This window comes from Artibeus jamaicensis, unplaced genomic scaffold (assembly GCF_021234435.1).
Source record: "Artibeus jamaicensis isolate MK-2021 breed Jamaican fruit bat unplaced genomic scaffold, CSHL_Jam_final contig_554, whole genome shotgun sequence".
Lineage (NCBI taxonomy): Eukaryota > Metazoa > Chordata > Mammalia > Chiroptera > Phyllostomidae > Artibeus > Artibeus jamaicensis.
The window spans coordinates 761,488-786,923 of record NW_026521885.1 but is presented as its reverse complement, the minus strand read 5'-3'; the positions used below and the strand labels follow the sequence as shown (position 1 = coordinate 786,923).

General features: G+C 40.0%; 1 protein-coding gene across 2 annotated transcripts in view; it reads left to right on the top strand.

Annotated features, from left to right (window-relative positions):
• The window catches only part of CD99L2 (CD99 molecule like 2), a 119,955-nt gene that overhangs the window by 58,796 nt on the left and 35,723 nt on the right, over nt 1-25,436 (top strand). For both annotated transcript variants that reach the window (XM_053670222.1, XM_053670221.1), the window contains exon 2: nt 9,784-9,831. In XM_053670222.1, coding sequence (XP_053526197.1) covers nt 9,784-9,831 — 48 coding nt within the window. The remainder of the gene's footprint in view (nt 1-9,783; nt 9,832-25,436) is intronic.

Here is a 25,436-nt window from a genome sequence, read left to right as displayed (position 1 = left end):
ATTTAAAACAAAACAGTGCAAAAATGTAAGGAAATCAAGGACTACCATAATTGAGTGTTTTTGGTCTGTTCCCAACCTCTCTAGCATGAGGTGAGAGACCTACTTATTTTGTTAAAGGAGAAAAGTTATTTTTACTAGAGACATTTGTAGAATTGATTGCATATGTCAGCGAGTTTGTTGCATAGATTTCCCACATGTGTTGTTCAGGAATGTTTCCATGGCAGGCAGGGGCTTCCTGCAGCATGGAAGTATGAAGTTGTTTTTCTGATCTGTAGGTTTTCCTTTTATTACTGATGGCCCTAGTGGCCCCTTGCAAGAGGGCAGGGGAAACATGGCTTTTACTAGCAGACCCCATCAAGTGAGGTCTTTATCATATTAAGGTGGAACATCTTTATTCCATAGCTCATTTCAGCTTAAATTGAGCTGTGTCCCTCATCCCTCAATCAGTAGGCTCAGTCTTTTGAGGCTGATTTCAGTCTTATTCTCTAAACCCAAGTGATCAGGGGTCTATACCAGAGTCCTATTAATTGGGTCATGATTTGACCCCTCAGGTCAGAATTTGATTCTGGCCTATTGTCTAGTGGATCCTCCCTGCATTTAACAGCTGAGTTCGAGTCTTCTTTGAAAAATAGCTTTATTCCTTTGAAATTGTGGTTTAGAAAGAGGTACTAGCCCTGCTGCCAGGCAGGTGGGTCTTGTGGTGGTTTTCTTAGACAAACTTAAGTGTTTGTGGAATCTTCATTTGGATAGAAAATACTGAGATGATATGTCTATGATTTACCAGTCTCAGGCGTCCCATGCATTCTTATTCATCCACAGAAAAGGGCCAATATTTTAAAATCTGAAAGCAAAAGCACAGTTTAGATGAATATTTATTCATGTAAGATTTGTACTGGACCCTTTCCAAAAACATGAAAGCTTCTTATATGGACAAAAGGTAAAGGTAGATGAGAAACCCTCCTTAGAAGGTAGGGGGATAAATGTAATTGGGTACTTGAGAGGCACCCATCTCTCTGGCTGAGTTGTGACTGTGCCTCTGAAATCTTCAGCAGCCACGGTCCACACTCTCTACAGGTCTTAATACACCAGAAGAGAGCATATATGTTCCTCTGCAGAGATGAGTTTGCTCTTGGCATGAAACCCAAACGTATTAGTCACAAAGTAATATCAGGTACTATCTACTGGTGATTCTGTGGGAACAGATTGAATGTATTCTCACAGCATGGAGACAGAGTTTGGATAATCACAATGAACATACCTTTAGGCAGTGCCCCCTTGCTGCTGGGTTTGTGTTTGGCATAGGCATGGAAATGACCAAGTCCTGATCCATGCTTCAAGCAGCTCACTGTCCACAGCAGCACAGTATAATGGAGCTTTCCATGATGATGAAAATGTTCTCTGCTGGCAATGCCAAACACAGTAGTCTCCAGCTGCATGTGGCTATGGAGCAGTTGGAATGTGGCTAGTGTGACTAAAACTGAATTTTAAAATTGTTTTAAATTACTTTTTATTGATTATGCTGTTACAGTTGTACCAATTTCCCCCGCTTTCCCTCTCTCCACTCAGCACCTCAAAATTCCCTCAGGCAGTCGCCTCACCATTGTTCATGTCTGTGGGTCATGCGTATAACTTCTTTGGCTACTCTATTTCCTATACTGTACTTTACATCCCCATGGTTCTTCTGTAACCACCTATTAGTACTTCTTAATCCCCTCACCTCTTTACCCATTCCCCCACACCCCCAGTACTTCTTAATCCCCTCACCTCTTTACCCATTCCCCCACACCCCCTCCCATCTGATAACCATCAAAATGCTGTCCATATGTGCTGTGGCTCTTGTGGCTCAGATTGAATGCCAGCCTGCAAACCAAAAGGTCACCAGTTTGATTCCTACTCAGGTCACATGCCTAGATTGCAGGCCAGGTCCCCAGTAGAGAGCACTGAAGAGGCAACCACACATTGATGTTTCGCTCCTCTTTCTCCCTCCTTTCCCCTCTCTAAAAATAAATAAAATATTTAAAAAAACACTCTTCAGATCCATGATCTTGTCCCTGTTCTTATTTATTTAGTTTATTTTTTACATTCAATTGTCGATAGATTTGTACTTTTTGCTATTTTATTGGTCGTGGTTTTGATTTTCTTCTTTTTCTTAAATAAACCTGTTTACCATTTCATATAATAATGGCTTGGTGATGATGAACTCCTTTAGTTTTTTCTTGTATGGGAAGCTTTTTATATGCCTTTTGATTCTAAATTATTTCTTACTGGGTAGAAATACAGATCTTTGATCTGTTCTTTCATTTGGACCAATTTTCTTTGTCTCAGTGCACCCATTGCATTGTAAGGGGTGGAGCCTTAGGTATTTGCTAGGGTGGGACAACTCATATGGCTGTGTTGTGGCACTGTATGTGGGGGAGGTGTATGAAAGGGAACATTGCTGCTTGCTTAGCTCTCAGCCAGCTTTTAGTCACTGCCCCAACTACCCACAAGCAAATTGGGCCCTTGTGGTGCTGATTCCTATGTGGATGGGTTTGTGTACGTGCTAGGATCCTGTGGGTCTCTCCAACAAACGCTTCTGTCAGGCTGGGAGTTTCTCCCACCACCACAACTCCCATAGATTTTTGCAGCCAGAGGTTTTGAGGCTTTATTTCCTTGTGCTGGAACACTGGGTTGTGCAGTCTGTTTCACTGTCCAGTTGTTCCTCCCAGTTTATCAGCATGTGAATGTGAGACCACTCAGTCCACCAGACACCACACCTCCCACCTAGTCCTGAAACTGCTGTCTTGCCTCATGTGCTCTCTGCCCTGGCTGCCCATCCCTGCCCCTCCTACCAGTCTAGATGAATGTTTCTTCTTTAACTCCTTGGTGGTTGGACTTCCATACAGTTCAGTTTTCTGTCAGTTCTGGGTTGTTGTTTTTTTTTAATTTGTTGTTGCCCTTCGTTTGGTTTGCAAGGAGACAAAGTATAGTACCTATGCCTCCACCTTGGACGGCAGCATCTTTCATTTCTGACTGGATCTTTTTTATGTTGTTGAGGTTCTTACTAGTTACTTGAATATCCTTAGAACCAGTATTTTGAATGCTTTATCTGATAGATTGCTTATCTCCTTTGCATTTAGCTCTTTCTCTGGAGTTTTGATCTGTTCTTTCATTTGGGCCATGTTTCTTTGTCTCCTTGTTTTGGCAGCTTCTCTGTGTTTGCATCTATGTATTAGGTAGAGCTGCTTCGACTCCATTTCTTGGTAGTGTGGCCTAATGCAGTAAGTGTCCTGTAGGGTCCAGCAATACAGCCTCCCTTGTCACCCAAATTGGGTAGTCGAGGTGTGCCCTTTGTATGGGTTGAGTACACCCTCCTGTTGTAGTTGAGCCTTGGTCACCTTTGGCAGATCAATGGTAGAAATTTACCCAGGCCAGTCAGCTGCAAGGATTGGCTGTGACCACTGTGCAGGGGCAGGGTGGTCAAACTCTGATGGATTCTGTAGCTGTCCACTGGGTGTGCTGGTCCTGGGATTTCCTCCTGGGTGGTGCATTCCAAGGTCAGCCCCCAGCTGTGTTTTGGGCAGGGCCACACTTTCTGAGCTGTAATGCAATCTGAGATGGCTGTTACTCGTGCTAGGCTTAGCTTCCCAGGTGAAGTCAAGCTGTGAATCTAGGCTGGCAGCTGCTAGTGCCAGGCCTGGGGCTCTCTGAAGCCAGCTTGTGCTTGTTTGGTAGGATTTAGGAAGTTGTGAACCTGATTCAAATCAGCCATTCACATGGAAAGACAGCTTTGGTGGGTCCATAAGTTGGGTGGGACCATGTCTCTGGAGATCTCCAAGGCACTGTTAGCCAGGTTGATGGAGTCTCAGATATGGCACCAGCTTATTGGCACTGTGGCTCTGTGGCTGGAGAGTTTAGAAAAGTGACAATGGCCTCTGTTTGCCTTAATGCCAGACACTTCAGTTTCTCTTTGTGTACCACTGATGCCTTTCAAGCTGCTACTCGAGTGCTGGAGCTCAGAGGGCATGAGTCTGTGTCGGCGAGTCTGTGTGTGGGTTCCTTAAGAGGAACTGCTTGGGATTCCAGAAGTTTCTTCCACCAACTCAATCCCCACTGGTTTTTGTAGCCAGGAGTTGTTGGAACTTATCTTCCTGGCACTAGAACTTCTTGGCTGGGGTGGGGGATTAGTGTGGAATGGGACTCCTGGCTCCAGAGATATCTCTCCTGAAATTTTTAAAGTATATTTTGTTGATTATACTATTACAGTCATCCCAGTTTTCCCCCTTTTCCCCCCCTCTGCCCAGTAGCCCCCTTCCCTCCAGCAGTTTGCTCCCCTTAGTTCATGTCTATGGGTTGTGCATATAAGTCTTTGGCTTTTCCATTTCCTATACTGTTCTTAACTTCCCCCTGTCTATTTTGTACCTACCACTTATGCTTCCTTATCCCTGTATCTTTTCCCCCATTCTCCCCTCTACTCGCCCCACTGCTAACCACTATGCAATCTCTATTTCTGTAATTCTGTTCCAGTTCTAGTTGTTTGCTTAGTTTGTTTTTGTGTGTTTTTTGTAGATTTAGGTTTTGATAGTTGTGAGTTTGTTGTCATTTTACTGTTCATATTGCTGATCATCTTTTTTTTCTTAGATAAGTCCCTTTAATATTTCATATAATAAAGGCTTGGTGATGATGAACTCCTTTAACTTGACCTTATCTGGGAAGCACTTTATCTGCCCTTCCATTCTAAATGATAGCTTTGCTGGATAGAGTCATCCTGTTTATAGGTCTTGTTTTTCATTCATTTGAATCCTTCTTGCCAGTCCCTTTTTGCCTGCAAAGTTTCATTTGAGAAATCACGTGATAGTCTTGTGGAAACTCCTTTGTAGGTATCTTTCTGCTTTTATCTTGCTGCTTTTAAAACTCTCTCTTTATCTTTAACCCTTGGCATTTTAATTTTGATGTGTAGTGGTGTGGCCCTCTTTGGGTCCCAAGTTCTTTGGGACTGTCTTGCTTTCTGGATGTTTATGTCTTTTTCCTTTGCCAATTTAGGGAAGTCTTCTTTCATTATTTTTTCAAATTTTCAATTTCTTGGTCTTTCTCTTCTTCTGTCATCTGTAAGATTCAGATATTGGCATGTTTGGAGATGTTCCAGAGCCCTCTTATTCTCTCCTCATTTTTTTGAATTTTGTTTCTTCATTCTGTTCTGGTTGACTGTTTATTTCTTCCTTCTGATCAAAACACTAGATTTGAGTCCTGGTTTCCTTCCTGTCCCTGTTGGTTCCCTGTACCTTTTCCTTTATTTCACTTTCCATAGCTTTCACTTTTTCCTCTATTTTGCGACCATACTGAACCATTTCTGTGAGCATCCTGATTAACAGTGTTTTGAACTTTGCATTTGATAGGTTGGCTATCTCTTTATTGCTTTGTCACATTTTTACTGGAGCTTTGATCTGTTCTTTCATTGTCTCAGTGAACCTGTTATATAGTAAGGGGCAGAGCCTTAGGTTTTTGTCAGGGCAGGGCAACCAACACTGCTCTGTTGTGGCACTGTATGTATGGGAGGGGTCCAAAAGGGAGCAATGCCTCTTGCTCATCTCTTGGCAGGCTTTTGGTCACTTCCTCCACTGTCCACAAATTGGGACCTTCTGGTGCTGATTCTCTAGTGGGTGAGTTTGTGTACGTTATAGAACCCCATGGGTCTCTCCAACAAACTCTCCTGTGAGGTTGGAAGTTTCTCCCACTGCTGCAACCTCCACAGGGTTTTTTAGTCACAGGTTTTGAGGCTTTATTTCCCCATACTGGAACCCTGGGTTGTGTGGTCTGTCTCGCTCCCTGATTGTTCCTCTTGGTTTACCCATCACTAATGGGAGACTGCCTGGTCCCCCAACTGCCACCTTGCTTTGAGTCCTCTCTGCCCCAGCTACCTGTCTCCATCTCTCCTACCAGTCTGGATGAATGGTTCTTCTTTAAGTCTTGGACTTCCATATGGTTCAATTTTCTGTCAGTTCTGGTGTTTTTGGTTTTGAAATTTGTTGTTGTCCTCTTTTTGATTATGTGAAGAGACACTGTGTATCTATCTGTCTATGCCTAGAAGTCTCCAAATGTCTCTATTTTTAAATACTAAATGGCCAGATATTTTCTGGACAGACCTCATATATTGGGTTGACCTAAAAGTCTGTTTAATTTTTTCTGTAAAATAAAAGACATATTTTTCATTTTCACCAATAACTTTGGTCACTGTCAACTTCAACTGTTCTACCCAACTGTGGAACATTGTCCAGCAAGGAATCTCCAGCATAAAACTTCACAAACCACTTTTGACACATTTGATCAGTCACAGCACCTTCTCTGTACACAGCAGAAATCTTTTTTTTTCACTTCAGTTGTGTTTTTAACCTTTCTTGAAATAATAAAGCATAATATGCCAAAATGTTGCATCTTTTCTTCCATCTTCAATATTAAAATGGCTATACAAAAATTCACCAATTTTGATTTTTTAAAAATGCATACTGATATGACAGCTGTCACATACAATCTAACAAAATTGTTTTGAATTACATAAAAGACAACGAAGTGCTACTAGAACCATCTTATGGGGAAAAAAACCCCAAACATTTTGGCCAAGCTAATATTATCAATATTACTCATCACTATTTTTTAATTACTTTATTGTTGTTCAGTTACAGTTGTCTGCATTTTCTCCCCACCCCTCCCCCATCCCAGCCAAGCTCACCTCCCTCCCTTGGTTCCACCCTTCCCCTTGGTTTCATCCATGTGTCCTTTATTAGTAGTTTCTCAAAACCCTTCTCCCCACTGTCCTCTCCCCCCTCCCCTCAGGTTACTGTCAGATTGTTCTTAATTTCAATGACTCCGGTTATATTTTGTTTGCTTTTTCTCTTTTGTTAATTATGTTCCAGTTGAAGGTGAGATCATATGGTATTTGTCCCACACCGCCTGGCTTATTTCACTCACCATAATGCTCTCCAGTTCCATCCATGCTGTCACAAAGAGTATAAATAAGCTCTTTCTTTCTTTCTGCTGCATAGTATTCCATCATGTAAATGTACCGTAGTTTTTTGATCCACTCATTTGCTCATAGGCACTTAGGTTGCTTCCAGCACTTGGCTATTTTAAATTGTGCTGCTATGAATATTGGGTGCATAGGTTCTTTTGAATTGGTGTTTCAGGGCTCTTATCCCAGAGGGGTATAATCCCAGCAGCAGAATCGCTGAGCCAAAAGGCAGTTCCATTTTTAGTTTTCTGAGGAAAATCTGTACTGTTTTCCACAGTGGCTGCACCAGTCTGCATTCTCACCAACAGTGCACTAGGATTCCCTTTTCTCCACAGCCTCTCCAATACTTGTTTGTTGACTTGTTTATGATGGCCATTCTGACTGGTGTGGGGTGGTATCTCATTGTGATTTTACTTTGCATCTCTCTGAAGGCTAGTGATGCTGAGCATCTTTTCATATGTCTCTGGACCCTCTGTATGTCCTCCTTGGAGAAGTGTCTGTTCAAGGCTCTTGCCCCTTTTTTAATTGGGTTTTTTGTCTTCCTGGAGTGGAGTCACGTGAGTTCTTTACATGTTTTGGAGATCAAAACCTTGTCTGAGGTATCATTGGCAAATATATTTTCTCATACAGTTGGTTCTCTTTTCATTTTAATGCTGTTTTCTTTAGTCATGTGGAAGCTTTTTAATCTGATGAGATCCCATTTGTTTATTCTTTCTTTATGTCCCTTACTTTAGGGGACATATCCGTGAAGATGTTGCTGTGTTGAATGTCTGAGATTTTCCTGCCAATGTTTTCCTCTCAGACTTTCATGGTGTTACAACTTATATTTAAGTCTTTTATCTACCTTGAATTTATTTTTGTGTATGGTGTAAGTTGGTGGTCGAGTTTCATTTTTTGCATGAAGCTGTCCAGATCTCCCAACACCATTTGTTGAAGAGGCTATTTTTACTCTATTTTATGCGTCTTCCCCTTTGTCAAATATTAATTGACCATAGAGACTTGGGTTTATTTCTGGGCTCTCTCTTCTGTTCCATTGGCCTATGTGCCTGTTTTTATGTCAGTACCAGGCTGTTTTGATTAAAGTGGCCTTGTAATAAATACAGTTTGATATCAGGTATTGTGATATCAGGTATGGTGATCCCTCCTGCTTTGCTCTTCTTTCTCAAGATTGCTGCAGCTATTTGGGGTCATATATGGTTCCATATAAATTTCTGAAATATTCTGTGTCTGTGAAATATGTCATTGGTACTTTAATCACTATTGATGTTCATCCCAATTGCATGTCTGGTGTGGTTTTTTCAGTTTTATCCACTGTAAAATTATTCTCTACTCCCTTCACTTTCTCATAGTATACTGTTTGGAAGGAAGTCAAAACTTGTGGGGTGGGAAATTATGCTTTACCTCCTTTGAGTTTTTCTAATCTCTCCCTTTTATTTGTTTGATTATTTATTTACATCAGCATGGATTCATGTTTTTTTTTATGCTTCGGTTTATAATCTAGTACTACTTTATTTTGTTGCTTTAATTGTTCCATCTCTAGCCATTGGGAACTCTTTCAGTTAGTCATGTGCTCCTTTCACATATATAGTACTTCCACATATATCTTATGAGGAAGATTCTATTGTGAAAAGCTTTCTCCAAAGCCTTTCAATTATATGTAATGTGTGCCCATCAATATCAATATTTTTAAAAGTATTTCTTGGCAGTATAAAATGGTTCAAGCTCCTCTTATATATTTCCTGTGCCTAACCCTGGCATCAGCCATATGTCCAAGTATTCTCTTTCCTTTTGTTGAAGAACAGTATTTAGAAACTAAGATTTGAGTGCTAGGTGTCCTCATTACCACTGGGGTGTTACTGCTTTTAGACCCTTACAGCTGACAGAGCAAGGGAATGTACATGTCTGCATAGTTACCCATGCATATGCATGTCCATAAATCTTTCTTATATGTAGCCATCTCTGTGTATACATGTATATATATGCATATATGTGTGTGCGTATACACTTTTTAAAGCTACACATAATTCATACTGAGGCCTCCAACTACAATTCATTATCACATAGATTATTCTAGCTTTCTCATATCTGTAATGTCCCTCCCCAATAATGAGAATCCTGCCTTCTGCAATCTGCTGTTCATTTACTTAGTTGATCAATTCCAGTGCACATGCATAGTTGTTTGCTTGAGACTTGATAATGTGTATACAACTGGGGGAAACTACATGCCCATCTAGAGGAAATGATAGCTGTCAAATTCCATAGCAAGCATGGCTGGGCAGGTGGGTCCACTTATGAGGAAGAATCTATTGCGAAAAGCTTTCTCCAAAACATTTTCAATTATATGTAATCAGAGCTATTAGTTTAGGGGTGAGTGCTGTGGTTGTGGTGGGTACTCTGAATTTATTAAATGCAGAGCAGCTCCATTTGTGAAACCTGGAGTGGGGTGAAAGAACTTAGCACATTATCAATGGAGATTTGGGCTCCAACATTCCTGTTGGAAAAGTCATACATAAATGCAGAAAGATTTTTGTAAGATTGCGCCTTATTTTCCATACAGTTGTGCCTTCAAACTTCTAGTGGACTGAAGGATATATATTCTTTTGGTGGGGATAAGTTGTTTGTGGAAGGATATCAACTCAATATATCTTTGGGGGGGGCTTCAACTCATTTCCTTTTGTGGTGTTACCTTCATGACACTGTCTAAAGGGGAATGACCATTACAAGAGAGTATTTTAGTATTATTTCATTTCAGACAAAGAAAATTAAATTTAAAAGATCTTTTTTCTTTTAATTTTTAGGATCTGGGGACCCAGAGGATTCATTGAAAGAAAATTCCTCAGTAAAGCGTGAGTAGTAAATAGAAGAAACTATGAAAAGCAAAAAACAGCAATTAATATGTTTCACCCACTGAGAGTGGATACTCTGTATTTTACTTGATCAGATAAAATATGGTTATCATAAATTATGTTATTTATAAGAAAATCTAAATATTTACAATTTTGTTTGTGGAAAATACCAAACAATATGTTATAACTGGTACAGCATTTTCTCTGAGTCCAGTCACAGCATGTACTGGAGTAACATTCCAGTAGTGGCCTCTGAGGGCTGTCTTTCCCTAGCTCAGAAAAGGGTACTTTGAAGTGAATAAGGAATTTGTTTCTCCTTTTAGATAAAAAAATGGCTTTACTTAAAATTGTGTCTACATGTAATCTCTCAAATGCTAAGCTTTGTTATCAGTTTGTCTTTAAATTTAAAAATATTTAAGTCATTTTTTAAAAATATATGAAGGCTTAGAAAGTAAAGCTGAGATTTCCTTTGACCCCTGCCCATCCTACTAAGACCCACTCCCATCCCAAGAAGGAATTGTTGATTAGTTTTTTATGCTGTTATGTATATCTATATACAGTTTTTTGTTATACATGATGTATAGGGATTTTTATTTTATTATATGTGTATTATTTCACAATTTGTTTTTTATTAATATGTATCAAAAACCTGAGTGAATATATCTATCTGTATTAGTTTCCTAGGGGTGCCATAATAAAGTACCACAAACTGGGTGGCTTCAAACCACAGAAATTCATTCTCTCACAGTTCTGGAGGCCAGACATCCAAAATCAAGGTATTGGCAGGACCACACTCCTTCTGAAGGCCCAAGGGGAGGGTCTAGCCTCTTCCAGATTCTGGTGGTGGTGGCATTCCTGGGTGTTCCTTGGTTTGCCACTGTGGCACTCCAATGTCTGCCTCTGTCTTCAAATGGTCTTCTCCTTTGTGTATCTTTTCCTCTTGTGTTTCTTGTAAGGATACTTTTTTGGTTGGATTTAGAACTCACTTGGGTAATCTTGAGTGGTCTTACCTCAAGATTCTTAATTACGGGGTTGGCCAAAAAGTCAGTTTAGTTTATTCTGTAAAATAAAGGACACACTTTTTTTCATTTTCAACAATAACTTTATGGGTTTGGATATTTTGAGTATGTCAGCTGTCTTCAGCATAGTAGAATGTTGACTGTTTTCAATTAACGTCTCAATTTGATTGTTGTCAACTTCAACTGGTCTACCCAACCATGGAGCATCATCCAGCAAGAAATTTCTAGCACAAAACTTTGCAAACCACTTTTGACATATGTAATCAGTCATAGCACCTTCTCCACACACTGAACAAATCTGTTTCAGCATTTCAGTTGCATTTTTACCTTTCTTGAAATAATAAAGCATAATATTCTGTAAGTGTTGTGTATTTTCTTCCATCTTCAATATTAAAATGGCTACACAAAAATTCACCAATTTTGATGCTTTTTTAATGCACACTGATATAACAGCTGTCAGAATATAATCTAATGAAACTGTTTTGAATGAAATTAAAGACAACTAAATGCTACTAGAACCAAATTACGGAAAAAACAAAACAAACTTTTTGGCCAACCCAACTGCAAAGATCCTTTCTCTGAATAATGTCACATTCATGAGTTTTGGGGACTATGACTTGGCTGTACATTTTGGGGGCCAGCATTCACCTTACTCCATTATATGTATACCTATGTTTCATACACAAACGTGTGCTTTGTGGAGCTGGCATTCCAGTGATGTGGCTTTGGCCTTGGCCAATGATGCCATTTCCTTACTGGTGAACATGTTGTTTGTTTTCGTTTTGTACAATTACAGATAGGGCTTTTGTGAACATTTATTGTCCATATCCTTTGTGCCCAAGAACAATGGAACTAAAAGGCTGAACATTATATGTATTATATATTTTAAAAGTTTTTCCAGGGGAATCCAAGATGGCTGTAGAGTAGCTGGAAGCTCCATCCACTTGCTCCCAGTCTCAGACTGATATTACAGCTAAACCACAGAGCAATCAACTTGAAAATCCAGCTGAGAGTGAGTGAGAGTGTGTGTGAGCATGTATGTGGACCAGTGTGCAGGACATGTGCCTGAGTGGATGAGGGCCTGCCCACCCATAGGGCACCTGGAAGCAGGCAGCTCAGGCTCTTCTAGTGGAGCAGCTGCCTCTGCTGCTGCCCAACCCAGCACTTCTGGCTGCACAGATTTAGGACAGAAGCCATTCTGAAGACTTTAAAGAATCCCTCTCAAGAAGAAGCCTCTGGAGTGCCCTCACCTCAGTGCCCAGACATGTATCTGTGCCCTCTGTCCCAGCAGGGTCATGCATCCAGCCTCCACCAGGAGCCAGGAACTGTGGTATTTACCGTGGAAGGGACTGTCACTTCCCCGATCCTGGGTGTGACAAGAACTGCAAACAGGACAGAGTCTGACTGAGGAGACTGCGGTTCACCTCAGGAGTTGCTGGCAATCTCTGGGGTTGGAGACAGATGGCTGGGGCAGTGCTGGCTGCAGAAACAATGCAGCAGGAGCAGGCCTGCCTGAGGCTGAGAATCACTGGAGGGAGCAGCAAGAGTATCCACAACTGCCCCGTGCCCCGTGTTATTATAGTATCACTGTGGGACTCGGCCATCTGGAGAGATCCAGAGAGAAACTTAATCTAAAATTGTCAGAGGCTCTGGCAGGCTATGGCCATCCCTGACCAAGAGAGATTTTGTGCTTATTGGGGAGGGGGATCGTGTGGAGAACAGGCCCCCCAGAGCTCCATGCTGCAGTGAGAGGGCCACACAGAAACTCTGTTAGAAGAGGAGCTGAGGTAAGACTTGAGACTAAGCAGAGACCCTGTGCTCATGTGTGCTTGTGCACAGTGGCTCTGCCAACAAAACTCAGAGAATTAGAGTCACACTGAAGAGACTGTGGGACCCAACATAGCACAGCTGGCAAGCAGAGCACTGTTCAGAGTGGAGAGTTTGGGCCTGAGTCCCCTGCACATGCAGTAGGGTGGGAAGTAGGATGGCCAGGAGCTGAATTCCTGAAATTTGTTGCAGCCAGGCAGGTCCCTCACAGGCAGGCATGCCCAACCCCCACCTATGGGAGCAGATCAGTGAGGCCAGACTTAAGAGACCCCTGCAGGGTGCATATCCACAGGGGAAAGAAGAAAAAGTTCTGATGGGGCACTTTCTACCAGACACTACGAGCTATACTGTTCCTCGGGCCCTGATCCACTGAAACCAGAAGAGCAGAGATTAGAGACAGGCACAACAAGAGATGTCCAGGGTCACACATAGCCTCTGTGCCTAGACAGAGCTGCCATCTGCACCAAGCAGGAAAGAGTGTCTCCTTTTACAGAGATTGGCCCCTGACAGAAAACCGACAGCTAATTCAGCAGCAATACATTACTGGAAAGAATCTGGGTAAGACATAAACGTGTGGTGAGGGGATGGGGAAACATTCCCACTGTCTTCCCTTAAGACTAAACAGCACCCCCACCCAGGGGTATCCCAGGGATTCCATGCTCCCAATTGCACCAGAGGCCCCCTCTGGAGACAGGCAGAGAAGGTATTGGCAGTCCTCTCGGATCATTAAGTGAACCACTATTGGGCCCTGAGCTGATGGAAAGCTGGCATGGAAGAACAATGGGAACAAGCCAGATCCGAAAAAGACAGCCAAGCCACAGACTGTAGATCATTGGTAGTCTCGAATAGCCTGCCTAGGGCCAGTCTAGGACACCATCTGTTATTACCAGGGGCAGATACAGAAAGAGAAGATAGTGGTAAACATTGGATTATACTGAGACAAATTCCACTACAGTCTTCTTCATTATTTGCATGACTTTCTCTCCCGAATAACTTTTTTTTAAGATTTTATTTCTTTATCTTTAGAGGGGAAGGGAAGGAGAGAGGGAGAGAATATCAATGTATGGTTGCCTCTCGTGGGTCCCTTGCTGGGAACTGGCCTGTGACCCAGGCCTGTGCCCTGACTGTAAATTGAACCACAATCCTCTGGTTCGCAAGCCCACGCTCAATCCACTGAGCTACACCAGACAGGGTACTCCCAAATAACTTTTTAACATTAATTTCTTTCCCTTCAAGTTTGTGCCTATTATTTCATGAGTTTATTTTATTTAATTTATTTCAAATTTTATATTTTGCTCCTCCCTTCTCTTACTCCATTTTTACCTTCTTCCTTCCTCTACTTATTTTTATTTTAAATTTTACTTTTTCTTTGGCTATGATTTATCTCCATTCCACACTCTTAGTATTTCTCCCCTGTCCAGCCTCTCAAAATATTTTTCTCGTCATTAATCATCTCATATTCTTTCTCACATTCTTCAAATACCCTTATTCTCTCTATACCTTTATCATTCTTGGCTCATTGGTTGTTCATATAGTAGTTGTTGTTGCATTTCTTCATTTTATTCCTAGATCTTCACAATTTTTGTATTTCAAATATCCAAATTTACTATTCCCTTCTCCTCTGCCATTTGCCTATCTCCTGAGCTTTCTCTTTTTTGTTGTTTTAAATTTTACTTTTTTTCTGTCTTAGCATGGTTTTCATTCCACACTCTTAGTATTTCTTCTATTCTCTCAAAATCATTGTCCTTTCCTCTAAATATATCATAAGCTTTTTTGCTTTCTTTTTTCTTCATATTTCCATTCCATATGTATTAATCTTTGCTCCTTTGTTATTTCTATGGTGGATCTTTCCCCCCAATTTGGTTTCTAATTTCTTTTTTTTTCCATTTTTACCATTTTATTTTATTTTTTATTTTTTTTAAATTTTATTTAGTTATTTTTCAAGTACAGTTTTTTGTCTATTTTTCCCACACCAGCCTCCCCCGCCCCTTGCTCCCCACCTCCTTCCCATTTCCACCCCCCTTAGTTCTCGTCCCTGTGTCCTTCCTATTTGTTCCTCCAAATGCCTCCCCCTTTTTCCCCTTAACTTCCCTTCCTTCTCCCCTCTGGTCACTATCCCCTTGTTCTCTATTGCAATGTCTTTGTTGTTTTTTTTTCTGCTTGCTTGTTTGTTTTGTTGTTTAGCTTCCTGTTAAAGGTGAGATCATATGGTATTTGTCTTTCAGCACCTGGCCTATTTCACTCAGCATAATGCTTTCCAGTTCCATCCATGTTGTTGCAAAGGGTAGTAGCTCCTTCTTTCTCTCTGCAGCATAGAATTCCATGGTGTATATGTACCACAATTTTTGGATCCATTCATTTACTGATGGGCACCTAGGTTGCTTCCAACTCTTGGCTATTGTAAGTTGTGCTGCTATGAACATTGTGGTACATAGGTTCTTTGACATTGATGTTTTAGGATTCTTAGGATATAATCCTAGCAGTGGAATTGCTGGGTCAAAAGGCAGGTCCATTTTTATTTTTCTGAGAAAATTCCATACTGTTTTCCATAATGGTTGTACCAGTCTGCAATCCCACCAACAGTGAACTAAGGTCTCCTTTTCCCCACAACCTCTCCAATATTTGTTGTTTGTTGCTTTGTTTATGATAGCCATCCTGACTGGTGTAAAGTGGTATCTCATTGTGGTTTTAATTTGCATCTCTCTGATAGCTAACGACATTGAGCCTCTCTTCATGTGTCTCTGAATGTTCTGTATGTCCTCCTTGGAAAAGTGTTTGTTCAAGTCCTTTTCCCATTTTTTAATTGGGTTGGGTGTCTTCTTAGAGTGGAGTCATGTAAGTTCTTTGTATATTTTGGAGATTAAACCTTTGTCTGAGGTATCATTGGCAAATATGTTTTCCCATACAGTTGGTTGTCTTGCTAAATTAATACTGTTTTCTTTAGCCATGCAGAAGCTTTTTATTTTGATGAGATCCCATTTGTTTATTCTTTCCTTTACATTCCTTGCTCTAGGGGACATATCAGTAAAGAAGTGGCTGCGTGAAATATCTGAGATTTTCTTGCCGATGTTCTCCTCTAGGACTTTAATGGTGTCACGACTTACATTTAAGTCTTTTATCCACCTTGAATTTATTTTGGTGTATGGTGTAAGTCTGTGCTCAAGTTTCATTTTTTTGCACGTAGCTGTCCAGTTCTCCCAACACCATTTGTTGAAGAGGCTATCTTTACTCCATTTTATGTTACTGCCCCCCTTTGTCGAATATTAATTGACTGTAGAGAGTTGGGTTGATTTCTGGGCTCTCTGTTCTGTTCCATTGGTCTATGTGCCTGTTTTTATGCCAGTACCAGGCTGTTTTGATTACAGTGGCCTTGTAATACAGTTTGATATCAGGTATTGTGATCCCCCCTACTTTGTTCTTCTTTCTCAAAAGAGCAGCTGCTATTTGGGCTCGTTTATGGTTCCATATAAATTTTCGAAGTGTTTGTTCTATGTCTGTGAAATATGCCATTGGTACTATAATAGGTATTGCATTGAATCTGTATATTGCTTTGGGTAGTATGGACATTTTGATGATGTTAATTCTTCCAATCCATGAACAAGGTATATGTTTCCATTTGTTTGTGTCTTCCTTGATTTCTTTCTTCAGGGCTGTGTAGTTTTCTGCATACAGGTTTTTTACCTCCTTAGTTATGTTTATTCCCAGATATTTTATTTTTCTTTTTGCTATATCGAATGGGATTTTTTTCTTTATTTCTGCTTCTGCTAATTCACTGTTGGTATACAAAAATGCCTTTGATTTCTGGATATTGACTTTGTAACCAGCTGTTTTGCCAAATTCATTAATTAGTTCGAGCAGTTTTTTGGTAGAGTCTAAAGGATTTTCCATGTACACTATCATGTCATCTGCAAACAGTGACAGTTTTGTTTCCTCCTTTCCTATTTGGATGCCTTTTATTTCCTTTTCTTGCCTGATCGCTGTGGCTAAAACTTCCAATACTATATTGAATAGAAGTGGTGAAAGTGGACAACCTTGTCTTGTTCCTGATCTTAGTGGAAAAGCTTTTATTTTTTTCCCATTCAGTATGATATTGGCTGTAGGTCTCTCATATATGGCCTTTATTATTTTGAGAAATGCTCCCTGTATTCCCACTTTGCTGAGTGTTTTTATCATAAATGGGTGTTGTACCTTATCGAAAGCTTTTTCCGCATCTATTGATATGATCATGTGATTTTTGTCTTTGTTTTTGTTTATGTGATGTATTACATTTACTGATTTGCGAATATTGTGGTTCCTAATTTCTTCATTATTGTTAAATTTTTTAAAGCTCATACTATACTCTTCCCTTTTCTTACTCCATTTTGCCTTCTTCCCCCTTTTTAAAATTACAATGTAAATTCTGTTTTCTTTCTTCACCTTGTTTATATTCCCTACTCTTATTATTTCTCCTCTCCCTCCCCTCTCAAAATCATTTTTCTTTCAGTTACTCATCTCATATTTGTTTTCCCTTTCTTCTAATAATCACTTCACACCTTTATTAATGTTTGCTCATTTGCTGTTGATCATGTGGTTGTGGGTGGGCTTTATTACTGAGAGTGTGGGCTTTGTTTCCTGGGTTGTTTTGTTTTGTTCTATGAGCACCTGTACAATAGCATGCAAGGCATGTAGGGCAGTGTGACTTTGAGACAGCCAGAGGGAAGAACCCCCCCAAAAAAAACCCAACAATAATAAAAACCAGTTATAACAAGAGAGCCCACTAAATGGCATAAAGGGCATCACAAGAATATGCAGCTCAGGAGATCAAAGAGAATGTGTCACTGACTCCCACATGTCCCTACCACAGAGGGTCACACACCACGAAGACAGGGAGTAAAAGCACATAATCTAATATGTAGAAACAAATGAGAGGAATCCAACCAAATAAGAAACAGAAGAGGAAAAGACACACAAATAAGAAGAGTCACCTAAAATGGGGAAACAGGGAAATAATACCCAATCAACAGGAAAGTAGGAAAATATAGAAAGATACCTAAAAAAGATAGGAGCAATTCAAATGAACAACCTAGCCTTACATCTACAAGAACTGGAGGAACAACAAAGACAGCCCAGAGCAAGTAGAAGTAAGGAAATAACCAACATCAGAGCAGACCTAATGACATAGAGACTAAAAGAATAATTCAATAGATCAATAAATCCAGGTGCTATTGCTTTGGAATGATAAACAAAATCAACAAGCCTTTAACCAGATTCATAAAAAAAGAGGACCCAAATAAATAAAATCAGAAATGAAAGAGGAGAAATTACAACTGATACCACAGAAATACAAAGGAGTATAAGAAATTACTGCAAACAACTATATACCAAGAAGTTTGAACCTGCGTGAAATAGAGAAATTTCTAGAAAAATATAATCTTCAAAAACTGAACCAACATGAAGCAGAAAGCCTAAACAGAGCAATAACAGCCAGTGAAACTGAAGTAGTAACCAAAAACTCCTGTCACACAAAAGCCCTGGACTGGACAGTTTCACGGGAGAATTTTACAAAACATTTAAGGAAGAGCTAACCCCTATTCTTTTCAGACTATTCCAAAAATCCAAGAAGATGGAAGACTCAACAAAATTTTTATGAGGCAAGTATCATCCTACTCTCTAAACAAGACAAAGACACAACAAAGAAAACTACAGGCCAATATTTCAGAAATCCTCAACTACATCCAGCAATACACCAAAAAGACTATACACTGTGATCAAGTGGGATTCATCACAGGGATGCAAGTATGGTATAATATTCGCAAATCAATACACATAACGCATCACATTTAAAAAAAGGAAAGAGGACTTCCAGCCAAGATGGAGGTGTAGTTAGATACACTGTGCCTCCTCACACAACCAAAAGAAGGGCAACAACAATTTAAAAACAAAAAACCAGAACTGACAGAAAATTGAACTGTATGGCAGTCCAACAACCAAGGAGTTAAAGAAGACACATTCATCCAGACTCTTGGGAGGGGCAGAGACAGGCAGCCTGGGCAGAGAGGACTTGTGACAAGGTGGTGGCTTGTGGACCAGGGCGCGCAAAGCAGTGGCTGGCAGACCCACCTAGGCAGTGGATTGTGGATCAGGGTGGGGTGACCAAGGCTACAGCTGGCTGGCAAGGCAGTAGCTTGAGGACCAGGCAGTCCCACATTCCAGAGCAGATAATCCAGGTGAAGTTGGGGAGCAGATCGCACCTCACAACCCACGGTTCCCAGTGCAGGGAAATATAGCCTCAAACCACTGATTGAAAAAACTTGTGGGGTTTGAGGCAGCAGTGGGAGAAACTCCCAGACTCACAGATGAGTTCATTGGAGAGACCCACAGGGTCATAGAATGTACATAAATGCACCCACCTGGGAATCAGCACCAGAAGGGCCCAATTTGCTGGTGGGAAAGTGGGAGAAGTGACTGAAATTCAGGAGAGAGTGGAGCAAGCACTATTGTTCCCTCTCTGACCCCTTCCCCATATACAGCACCACAACCCAGCAATGCAGGTTACCCCACCCTGGTCAATACCTAAGGATCTGCCCCTCACTACATAACATGTGTGTCAAAACAAACAAACAAACAAACAAAAAGGCCCAAATGAAAGAACAGATCAAAGCTCCAGAAAAAATACAACTAAGCAATGAAGACATAGCCAACCTATCAGATGCACAGTTCAAAACACTGGTAATCACAATGCTCACAGAATTGGTTGAATTGGTCACAAATTAGATGAAAAAATGAAGTCTATGTTAAGTGAAATAAAGGAAAATGTACAAGGAGCCAGTAGTGATTGGAAGGAAACTGGAATGATAAAGAAAATCAAACCACACTCAAATCAACAGTGTGGACCAGAAGGAAGGAAGAAAGAAACACCCAATCAGAAAAGAATGAAGAAACAAGAACTCAAAAAAATGAGGAGAGGCTTAGGAACCTCCAAGATATCTTTAAACATTCCAACATCCCAATTATAGGGGTACCAGAAGGGGAAGAGGAAGAGTAACAAGTGGAAAACTTATTTGAACAAATAATAAAGGAGAACTTCCCCAATATGGCAAAGGAAATAGACTTCCAGGAAGTCTAGGAAGCTTAGGGAGTCCCATAGAAGGTGGACCCAAGGAGGAACACACCAAGGCACATCATAATTACATTAGCCAAGATTAAAATGAAGGAGAGAATCCTAGAAGTAGCGAGATAAAAGGAGGCAGTTACCTACAAAGGAGTTCCCATAAGACTGTCAACTGATTTCTCAAAAGATACCTTGCAGGCAGGTAGAAGGGGCTGGAAAGAAGTATTGGAAGTCATGAAAGGCAAGGACCTACATCCAAGATTGCTCTATCCAATAAAGCTTTCATTTAGAATGGAAGGGCAGGTAAAGTGCTTCTCAGATAAGATCAAGTTCAAGGAGTTCATCATCACCAAGCCCTTATTATACGAAATGTTAAAGGGATGTATCTAAGAAAAGGAAGATAAACATATGAACAGTAACATGACAGCAAACTCACAATCATTAACAACCACACCTAAAACAAAAACAAAAGCAAACTAGGCAAACAACTAGAACAGGAACAAAATCGCAGAAATAGAATTCACATGGAGGGTTATCAGCAAGGGAGTGGGAAGGAGAGAGGGGGGGAAAGAGTACAGAGAATAAGTAGCATAGATGGTAGGTAGAAAATAGACAGGTGGAGGGTAAGAACAGTATAGGAAATGTAGATGCCAAAGAACTTATATATATGACCCATGGATATGAACTAAAGTGGGGGAATGTGGGTGGGAGGGGATGTACAGGGTGGAGGGGAGTGAAAAGGGGGAAATGGGACAACTGTAATAGCATAATCAATAAAGTATATTAACAGCCCTGGCTGGTGTAGCTCAGTGGATTGAGCGCAGGCATGTGAACCAGACAATTGAGGTTTGATTCCCAGTCAGGGCACATGCCTGGGTTGCAGACTGGTTCCCTGCAGGCCACTTCCCAGCAGGGGACACATGAAAGGCAACCATACATTGGTGTTTCTCTCCCTCTCTCCTTCCCTTCCCCTCTAAAGATAAGTAAATAAAATCTTTTTAAAAAAATAAAGTATATTTAAAGACAAAAATCACATGGTCTAATCAAAAGATGCGGAAGAAGCATTTGATAAAGTAAAGCAGCCATTTATGATTAAAACACTCAGAAAAGTGAGAATAGAGGGATAATTCCTCAATCTAATAAGGGCTATATACGAGAAACCTACAGCCTATGTCATACTCAATGGACAAAAACTAAAAACTTTCCCACCGAGATCAGGAACAAGACAAGGATGTCCACTTTCACCACTCCTATTCAACATAGTATTGGAAGTCCTTGCCCCAGCAATCAGACAAGAAAAAGAAATAAAATGCATCCAAATTGGAAAATAGGAAACAAAACTGGCATTGTTTGCAGACGTCATCATAGTGCACAGAGAAAATCCTGTATGTCCACCAAAAAACTACTTGACCTAACAAATGAATTTGACAAAACAGCAGAATACAAAATCAATATTCAGAAAGGCATTTTTTGTATACCAACAATGAAACATCAGAAACAGAAACCTGGGAAAAAAATCTCATTTTATATACCAACAAGAAAAACAAAGTAGCTAGGAATAAACCTAACCAAGGAGGTAAAGGACCTGCACTTAGAAAACTACACAACACTGAAGAAAGAAGGTAAGGAAGCCACAAATGGAAGCATGTACTATGTTTATGGATTGGAACAATAAACATCATCAAAATGTCCATACTACCCAAAGCATCGGTACTTGAATAGGGATTCAACACAATTCCTATTCAAGTACCAATGACATATCTCACAGATATAGAACAAACACTTCAAAAATTTATATGGAACCATAAACAACCCTGAATAGCTGCAGCAATCTTGAGAAATAAGAACAAAGCAGGAGGGATCACAATATCTGATATCAAACTGTATTACAAGGCCACTGTACAGCCTGGTACTGGCATAAAAACAGGCACATGGGCCAATGGAACAGAAGAGAGAGCCCAGAAATAAACCCAAGTCTCTGTGGTCAATTAATATTTGACAAAGGGGGCAGCAGCATAAAATGGAGTAAAAACAGTCTCTTCAACAATGGTATTGGGAGATCTGGACAACTACAAGCACAAAAAAAAAAAGGCTTGACCACCAACTTACACCATACACAAAAATAAATTCAAGGTGGATGAAAGACTTAAATGTAAGCTGTAACACCATAAAAGTCCTAGAGGAAAAGATTGGTAGGAGAATCTCAGATATTCCATGCAGCAACATCTTCACAGATATGTCCCATAAAGCAAGGGACATAAAGGAATGAATAAATAAATGGGACCTCATCAAATTAAAAAAGCTTCCACATGGCTAAAGAAAACAGCATTAAAATGAAAAGAGAGCCACTTATTTGGGAAAACGTATTTGCCAATGATACTTTGGACAAGGTTTTGATATCCAAAATGAATAAAGAACTTACATGACTTCACTTCTAGAAGACAAAAAAGAAAAAAAAACTATTAGAAAATGGGCAAAAAACTTGAGCAGACACTTCTCCAAGGAGGACATACGGAGGGCCCAGAGACATATGAGAAGATGTGCAGTATCACTAGCCTTCAGAGAGATGCAAAGTAAAATCACAATGAGATACCACCCCACACCAGTCAGAATGGCCATCATAAACAAGTCAACAAACAAGTGTTGGAGAGGTTGTGGAGAAAAGGGAACCCTAGCGCAGTGTTGGTGAGAATGCAGACTGGTGCAGCCACTGTGGAAAACAGTACATAATTTCCTCAGAAAACTAAAAATGGAACTGCCTTTTGGCCCAGCAATTTCATTGCTGGGATTATACCCTAAGCGCCCTGAAACACCAATCCAAAAGAACCTGTGCACCCCAGTGTTCATAGCAGCACAATTTACAGTAGCCTGGAAGTGCTGGAAGCAGCCTAAAGGCCCATCAGCAAACAAGTGCATCAAAAACTATGATACATTTACACAATGGAAATCTACACACAGAGAGGAAGAAGGAGCTTATACCCTTTGCAACAGCATGGATGGAACTGGAGAGGATTATGCTAAGTGAAATAAGCCAGGCACTGTGGGACAAATACCATAGGGTCTCACATTAACTAGAACATAATCAACAAAAGAAAACAAACAAAATAAAACCAGAGACATTGAAATTAAGAACACTCTAAAAATAGCCAGAGGGGAGCAGGAAGGAGGCAGTGGGGAGAAGGGTTTTCAGGCACTACTATGAGAGACACATGTACAAAACCAAAGGGGAGAGGCAGGGAGAAAATGTAGACAACTGTAACTGAACAACATTAAAATAATTTAAATAAAAAAAATAAAACTATATTGCCAAATCAAAGGTCATGAAGATTTATCCCTTTGTTTTCTTCTACATGTTTTATGGTTGTATTTCTTATATCTTTGGTCCATTTTGAGGTAATTTTTGCATATGTTGTTCAGTAGGTGTCCAACATCATTTTTTTGTTTGCCTGTGGATATCCAGTTGTTCAAGTACCATTTGCTAAAACTACAATGCTTTCCTCTACTGAGTTGTTTTGGCATCCTTTTGAAAATCAGTTGACCATAAATATGAGGGTTTTGTGTGTTAATGTGAATTCTATAATACTGATCTATATGTATATTATTATGTTAGCGTCACACTTTTTATTGTGGCTTTGTAGTGGTTTTTGAAATTGGGAAGTGTGACACTGTTTTGTTCTTTTTCAATATTATTTTGGCTACGTAGGGTCCAATGTAATTCCAAATGAATTTTAGGATTAGTTTATCCATTTCTAAAAAAAAGGAAGGGGAGAAGGAAGGGAAGTTAAGGGGAAAAAGGGGGAGGGATTTGGAGGAACAAATAGGAAGGACACAGGGACGAGAACTAAGGGGCGTGGAAATGGAGGGAGGTGGGGAGCAAGGGGCGGGGGATGCTGGTATGGGAAAAATAGACAAAAAACTGTACTTGAAAAATAACTAAATAAAATTTTAAAAAAAAGGAAGAATGATTGAAATTGTGGTAGGGATTGCATAGAATATATAGATTAATTTAGAATGTTGCCTTCTTAAAAGTATTGAGTCTTCTAATGTATGAATTTTGGATGTTTCATTTTTTTAGTTATCTTTAATTCATTTCAATGTAGGTTTGTAGGTCTTCGTGTACAAGTCTTTATACATCCTTGGTTAAATTTATTCCTAAGAATTTTATTCTTGCTGCCACTGTAATGGAATCATCTTCTTATTTTGCTTTTCAGATTGAATGTTACTAATATTGTATAAAAACAGAATTGATTTTTGTGTATCAGTCTCATGCTGCAACTTTGCTTAACTTACTGTCTAATAGTTTTTGGTGGATATAAGTCTGGATTCTGTAGGGTTCTATATAAAAGATCATGTCGTCTTTGACTAGTCATCATTTTAATTCTTTCTCCCCAATCTAGACTTTTTTTTTCTTTGTGTTGCCTAATTTTCCTGGCTAGGACTTCCAATACAATATTGAAGAGAAGTGGTGAGAGCAGACATCTGTATCATGTTGCTGACCTTAGGAGAAAAGCTTTCAGTGTTTCATATTTAAGAATGATGTTTAGAGTGGAGTTTTCATAGATGCTCTTTTTTTTTAATATCCAGCTTATCTTTATTCTTTTTTTCTTTTTTTAAATTTTTTTATTGATTATGCTGTTACAGTTGTTCTATTCCCCCTTTCATTCCCCTCCACCCTACCCCCCCATCCCCACCATTACCCCCCCTTTAGTTTATGACCATGTGTCTCAAGTCCTTTAGATTCTTTAATTGATTATGCCATTTGTTCTATTCCCCCACTTCATTCCCCTCCACCCTGCATACCCCTCCCCCACATTCCCCCCTTTAGTTCATGAACACGTGTCTCAAGTTCTTTAGATTTTATATTTCCCCTACTATTCTTACCCTTGCCCTATCTATTTTCTATCTACTGTCTATGCCACTTATTTTATGTACCTTCTCCCCCCTTCTCCTTCTCCCACTCCCTTCTTGCTAATCCTCCACGTGATCTTCATTTCTATGGTTCACTCCTGATCTAGCTGTACTCTTAGTTTGCTTTTGTTTTACCTGTGGTTGATAACTGTGAGTTTGCTGTACTTTCACTGTTCATCTTTTTTATATTCTTTTTCTTAGGTAAGTCCCTTTAACATTTCATATCATAAGGGCTTGGTGATGATGAACTCCTTGAATTTGATCTTATCTGAGAAGCACTTTATCTGTCCTTCCATTCTAAATTAAAGCTTTGCTGGATAGATCAATCTTGGATGTAGGTCTTTGGATTTCGTGACTTGGAATACTTCTTTCCATCCCCTTCTTGCCTGTAAGGTCTCTTTTGAGAAATTTGCTGACAGTCTGATGGGAACTTCCTTTGTAGGTGACTCTCCCCTTATCTCTTGCTGCTTCCAGGATTCTCTCCTTCATTTTAATCTTGGCTAATGGAATTATGATGTGCCTTGGTATGTTCCTTCTTGGGTCCAACTTCTTTGGGACTCTCTGAGCTTCCTGGATTTCCTGGAAGTCTATTTCCTTTGCCAGAATGGGGAAGTTCTTTTTTATTATTTGTTCAAATAAGGTTTCCACTCGTGACTGTTCTTCTTCCCCTTCTGGTACTCCTATAATTCAGATGTTGGAGCATTTAAAGATGTCCTGGAGGTTCCTAAGCCTCTCCTCATTTTTTTTTTTGAATTCTTGTT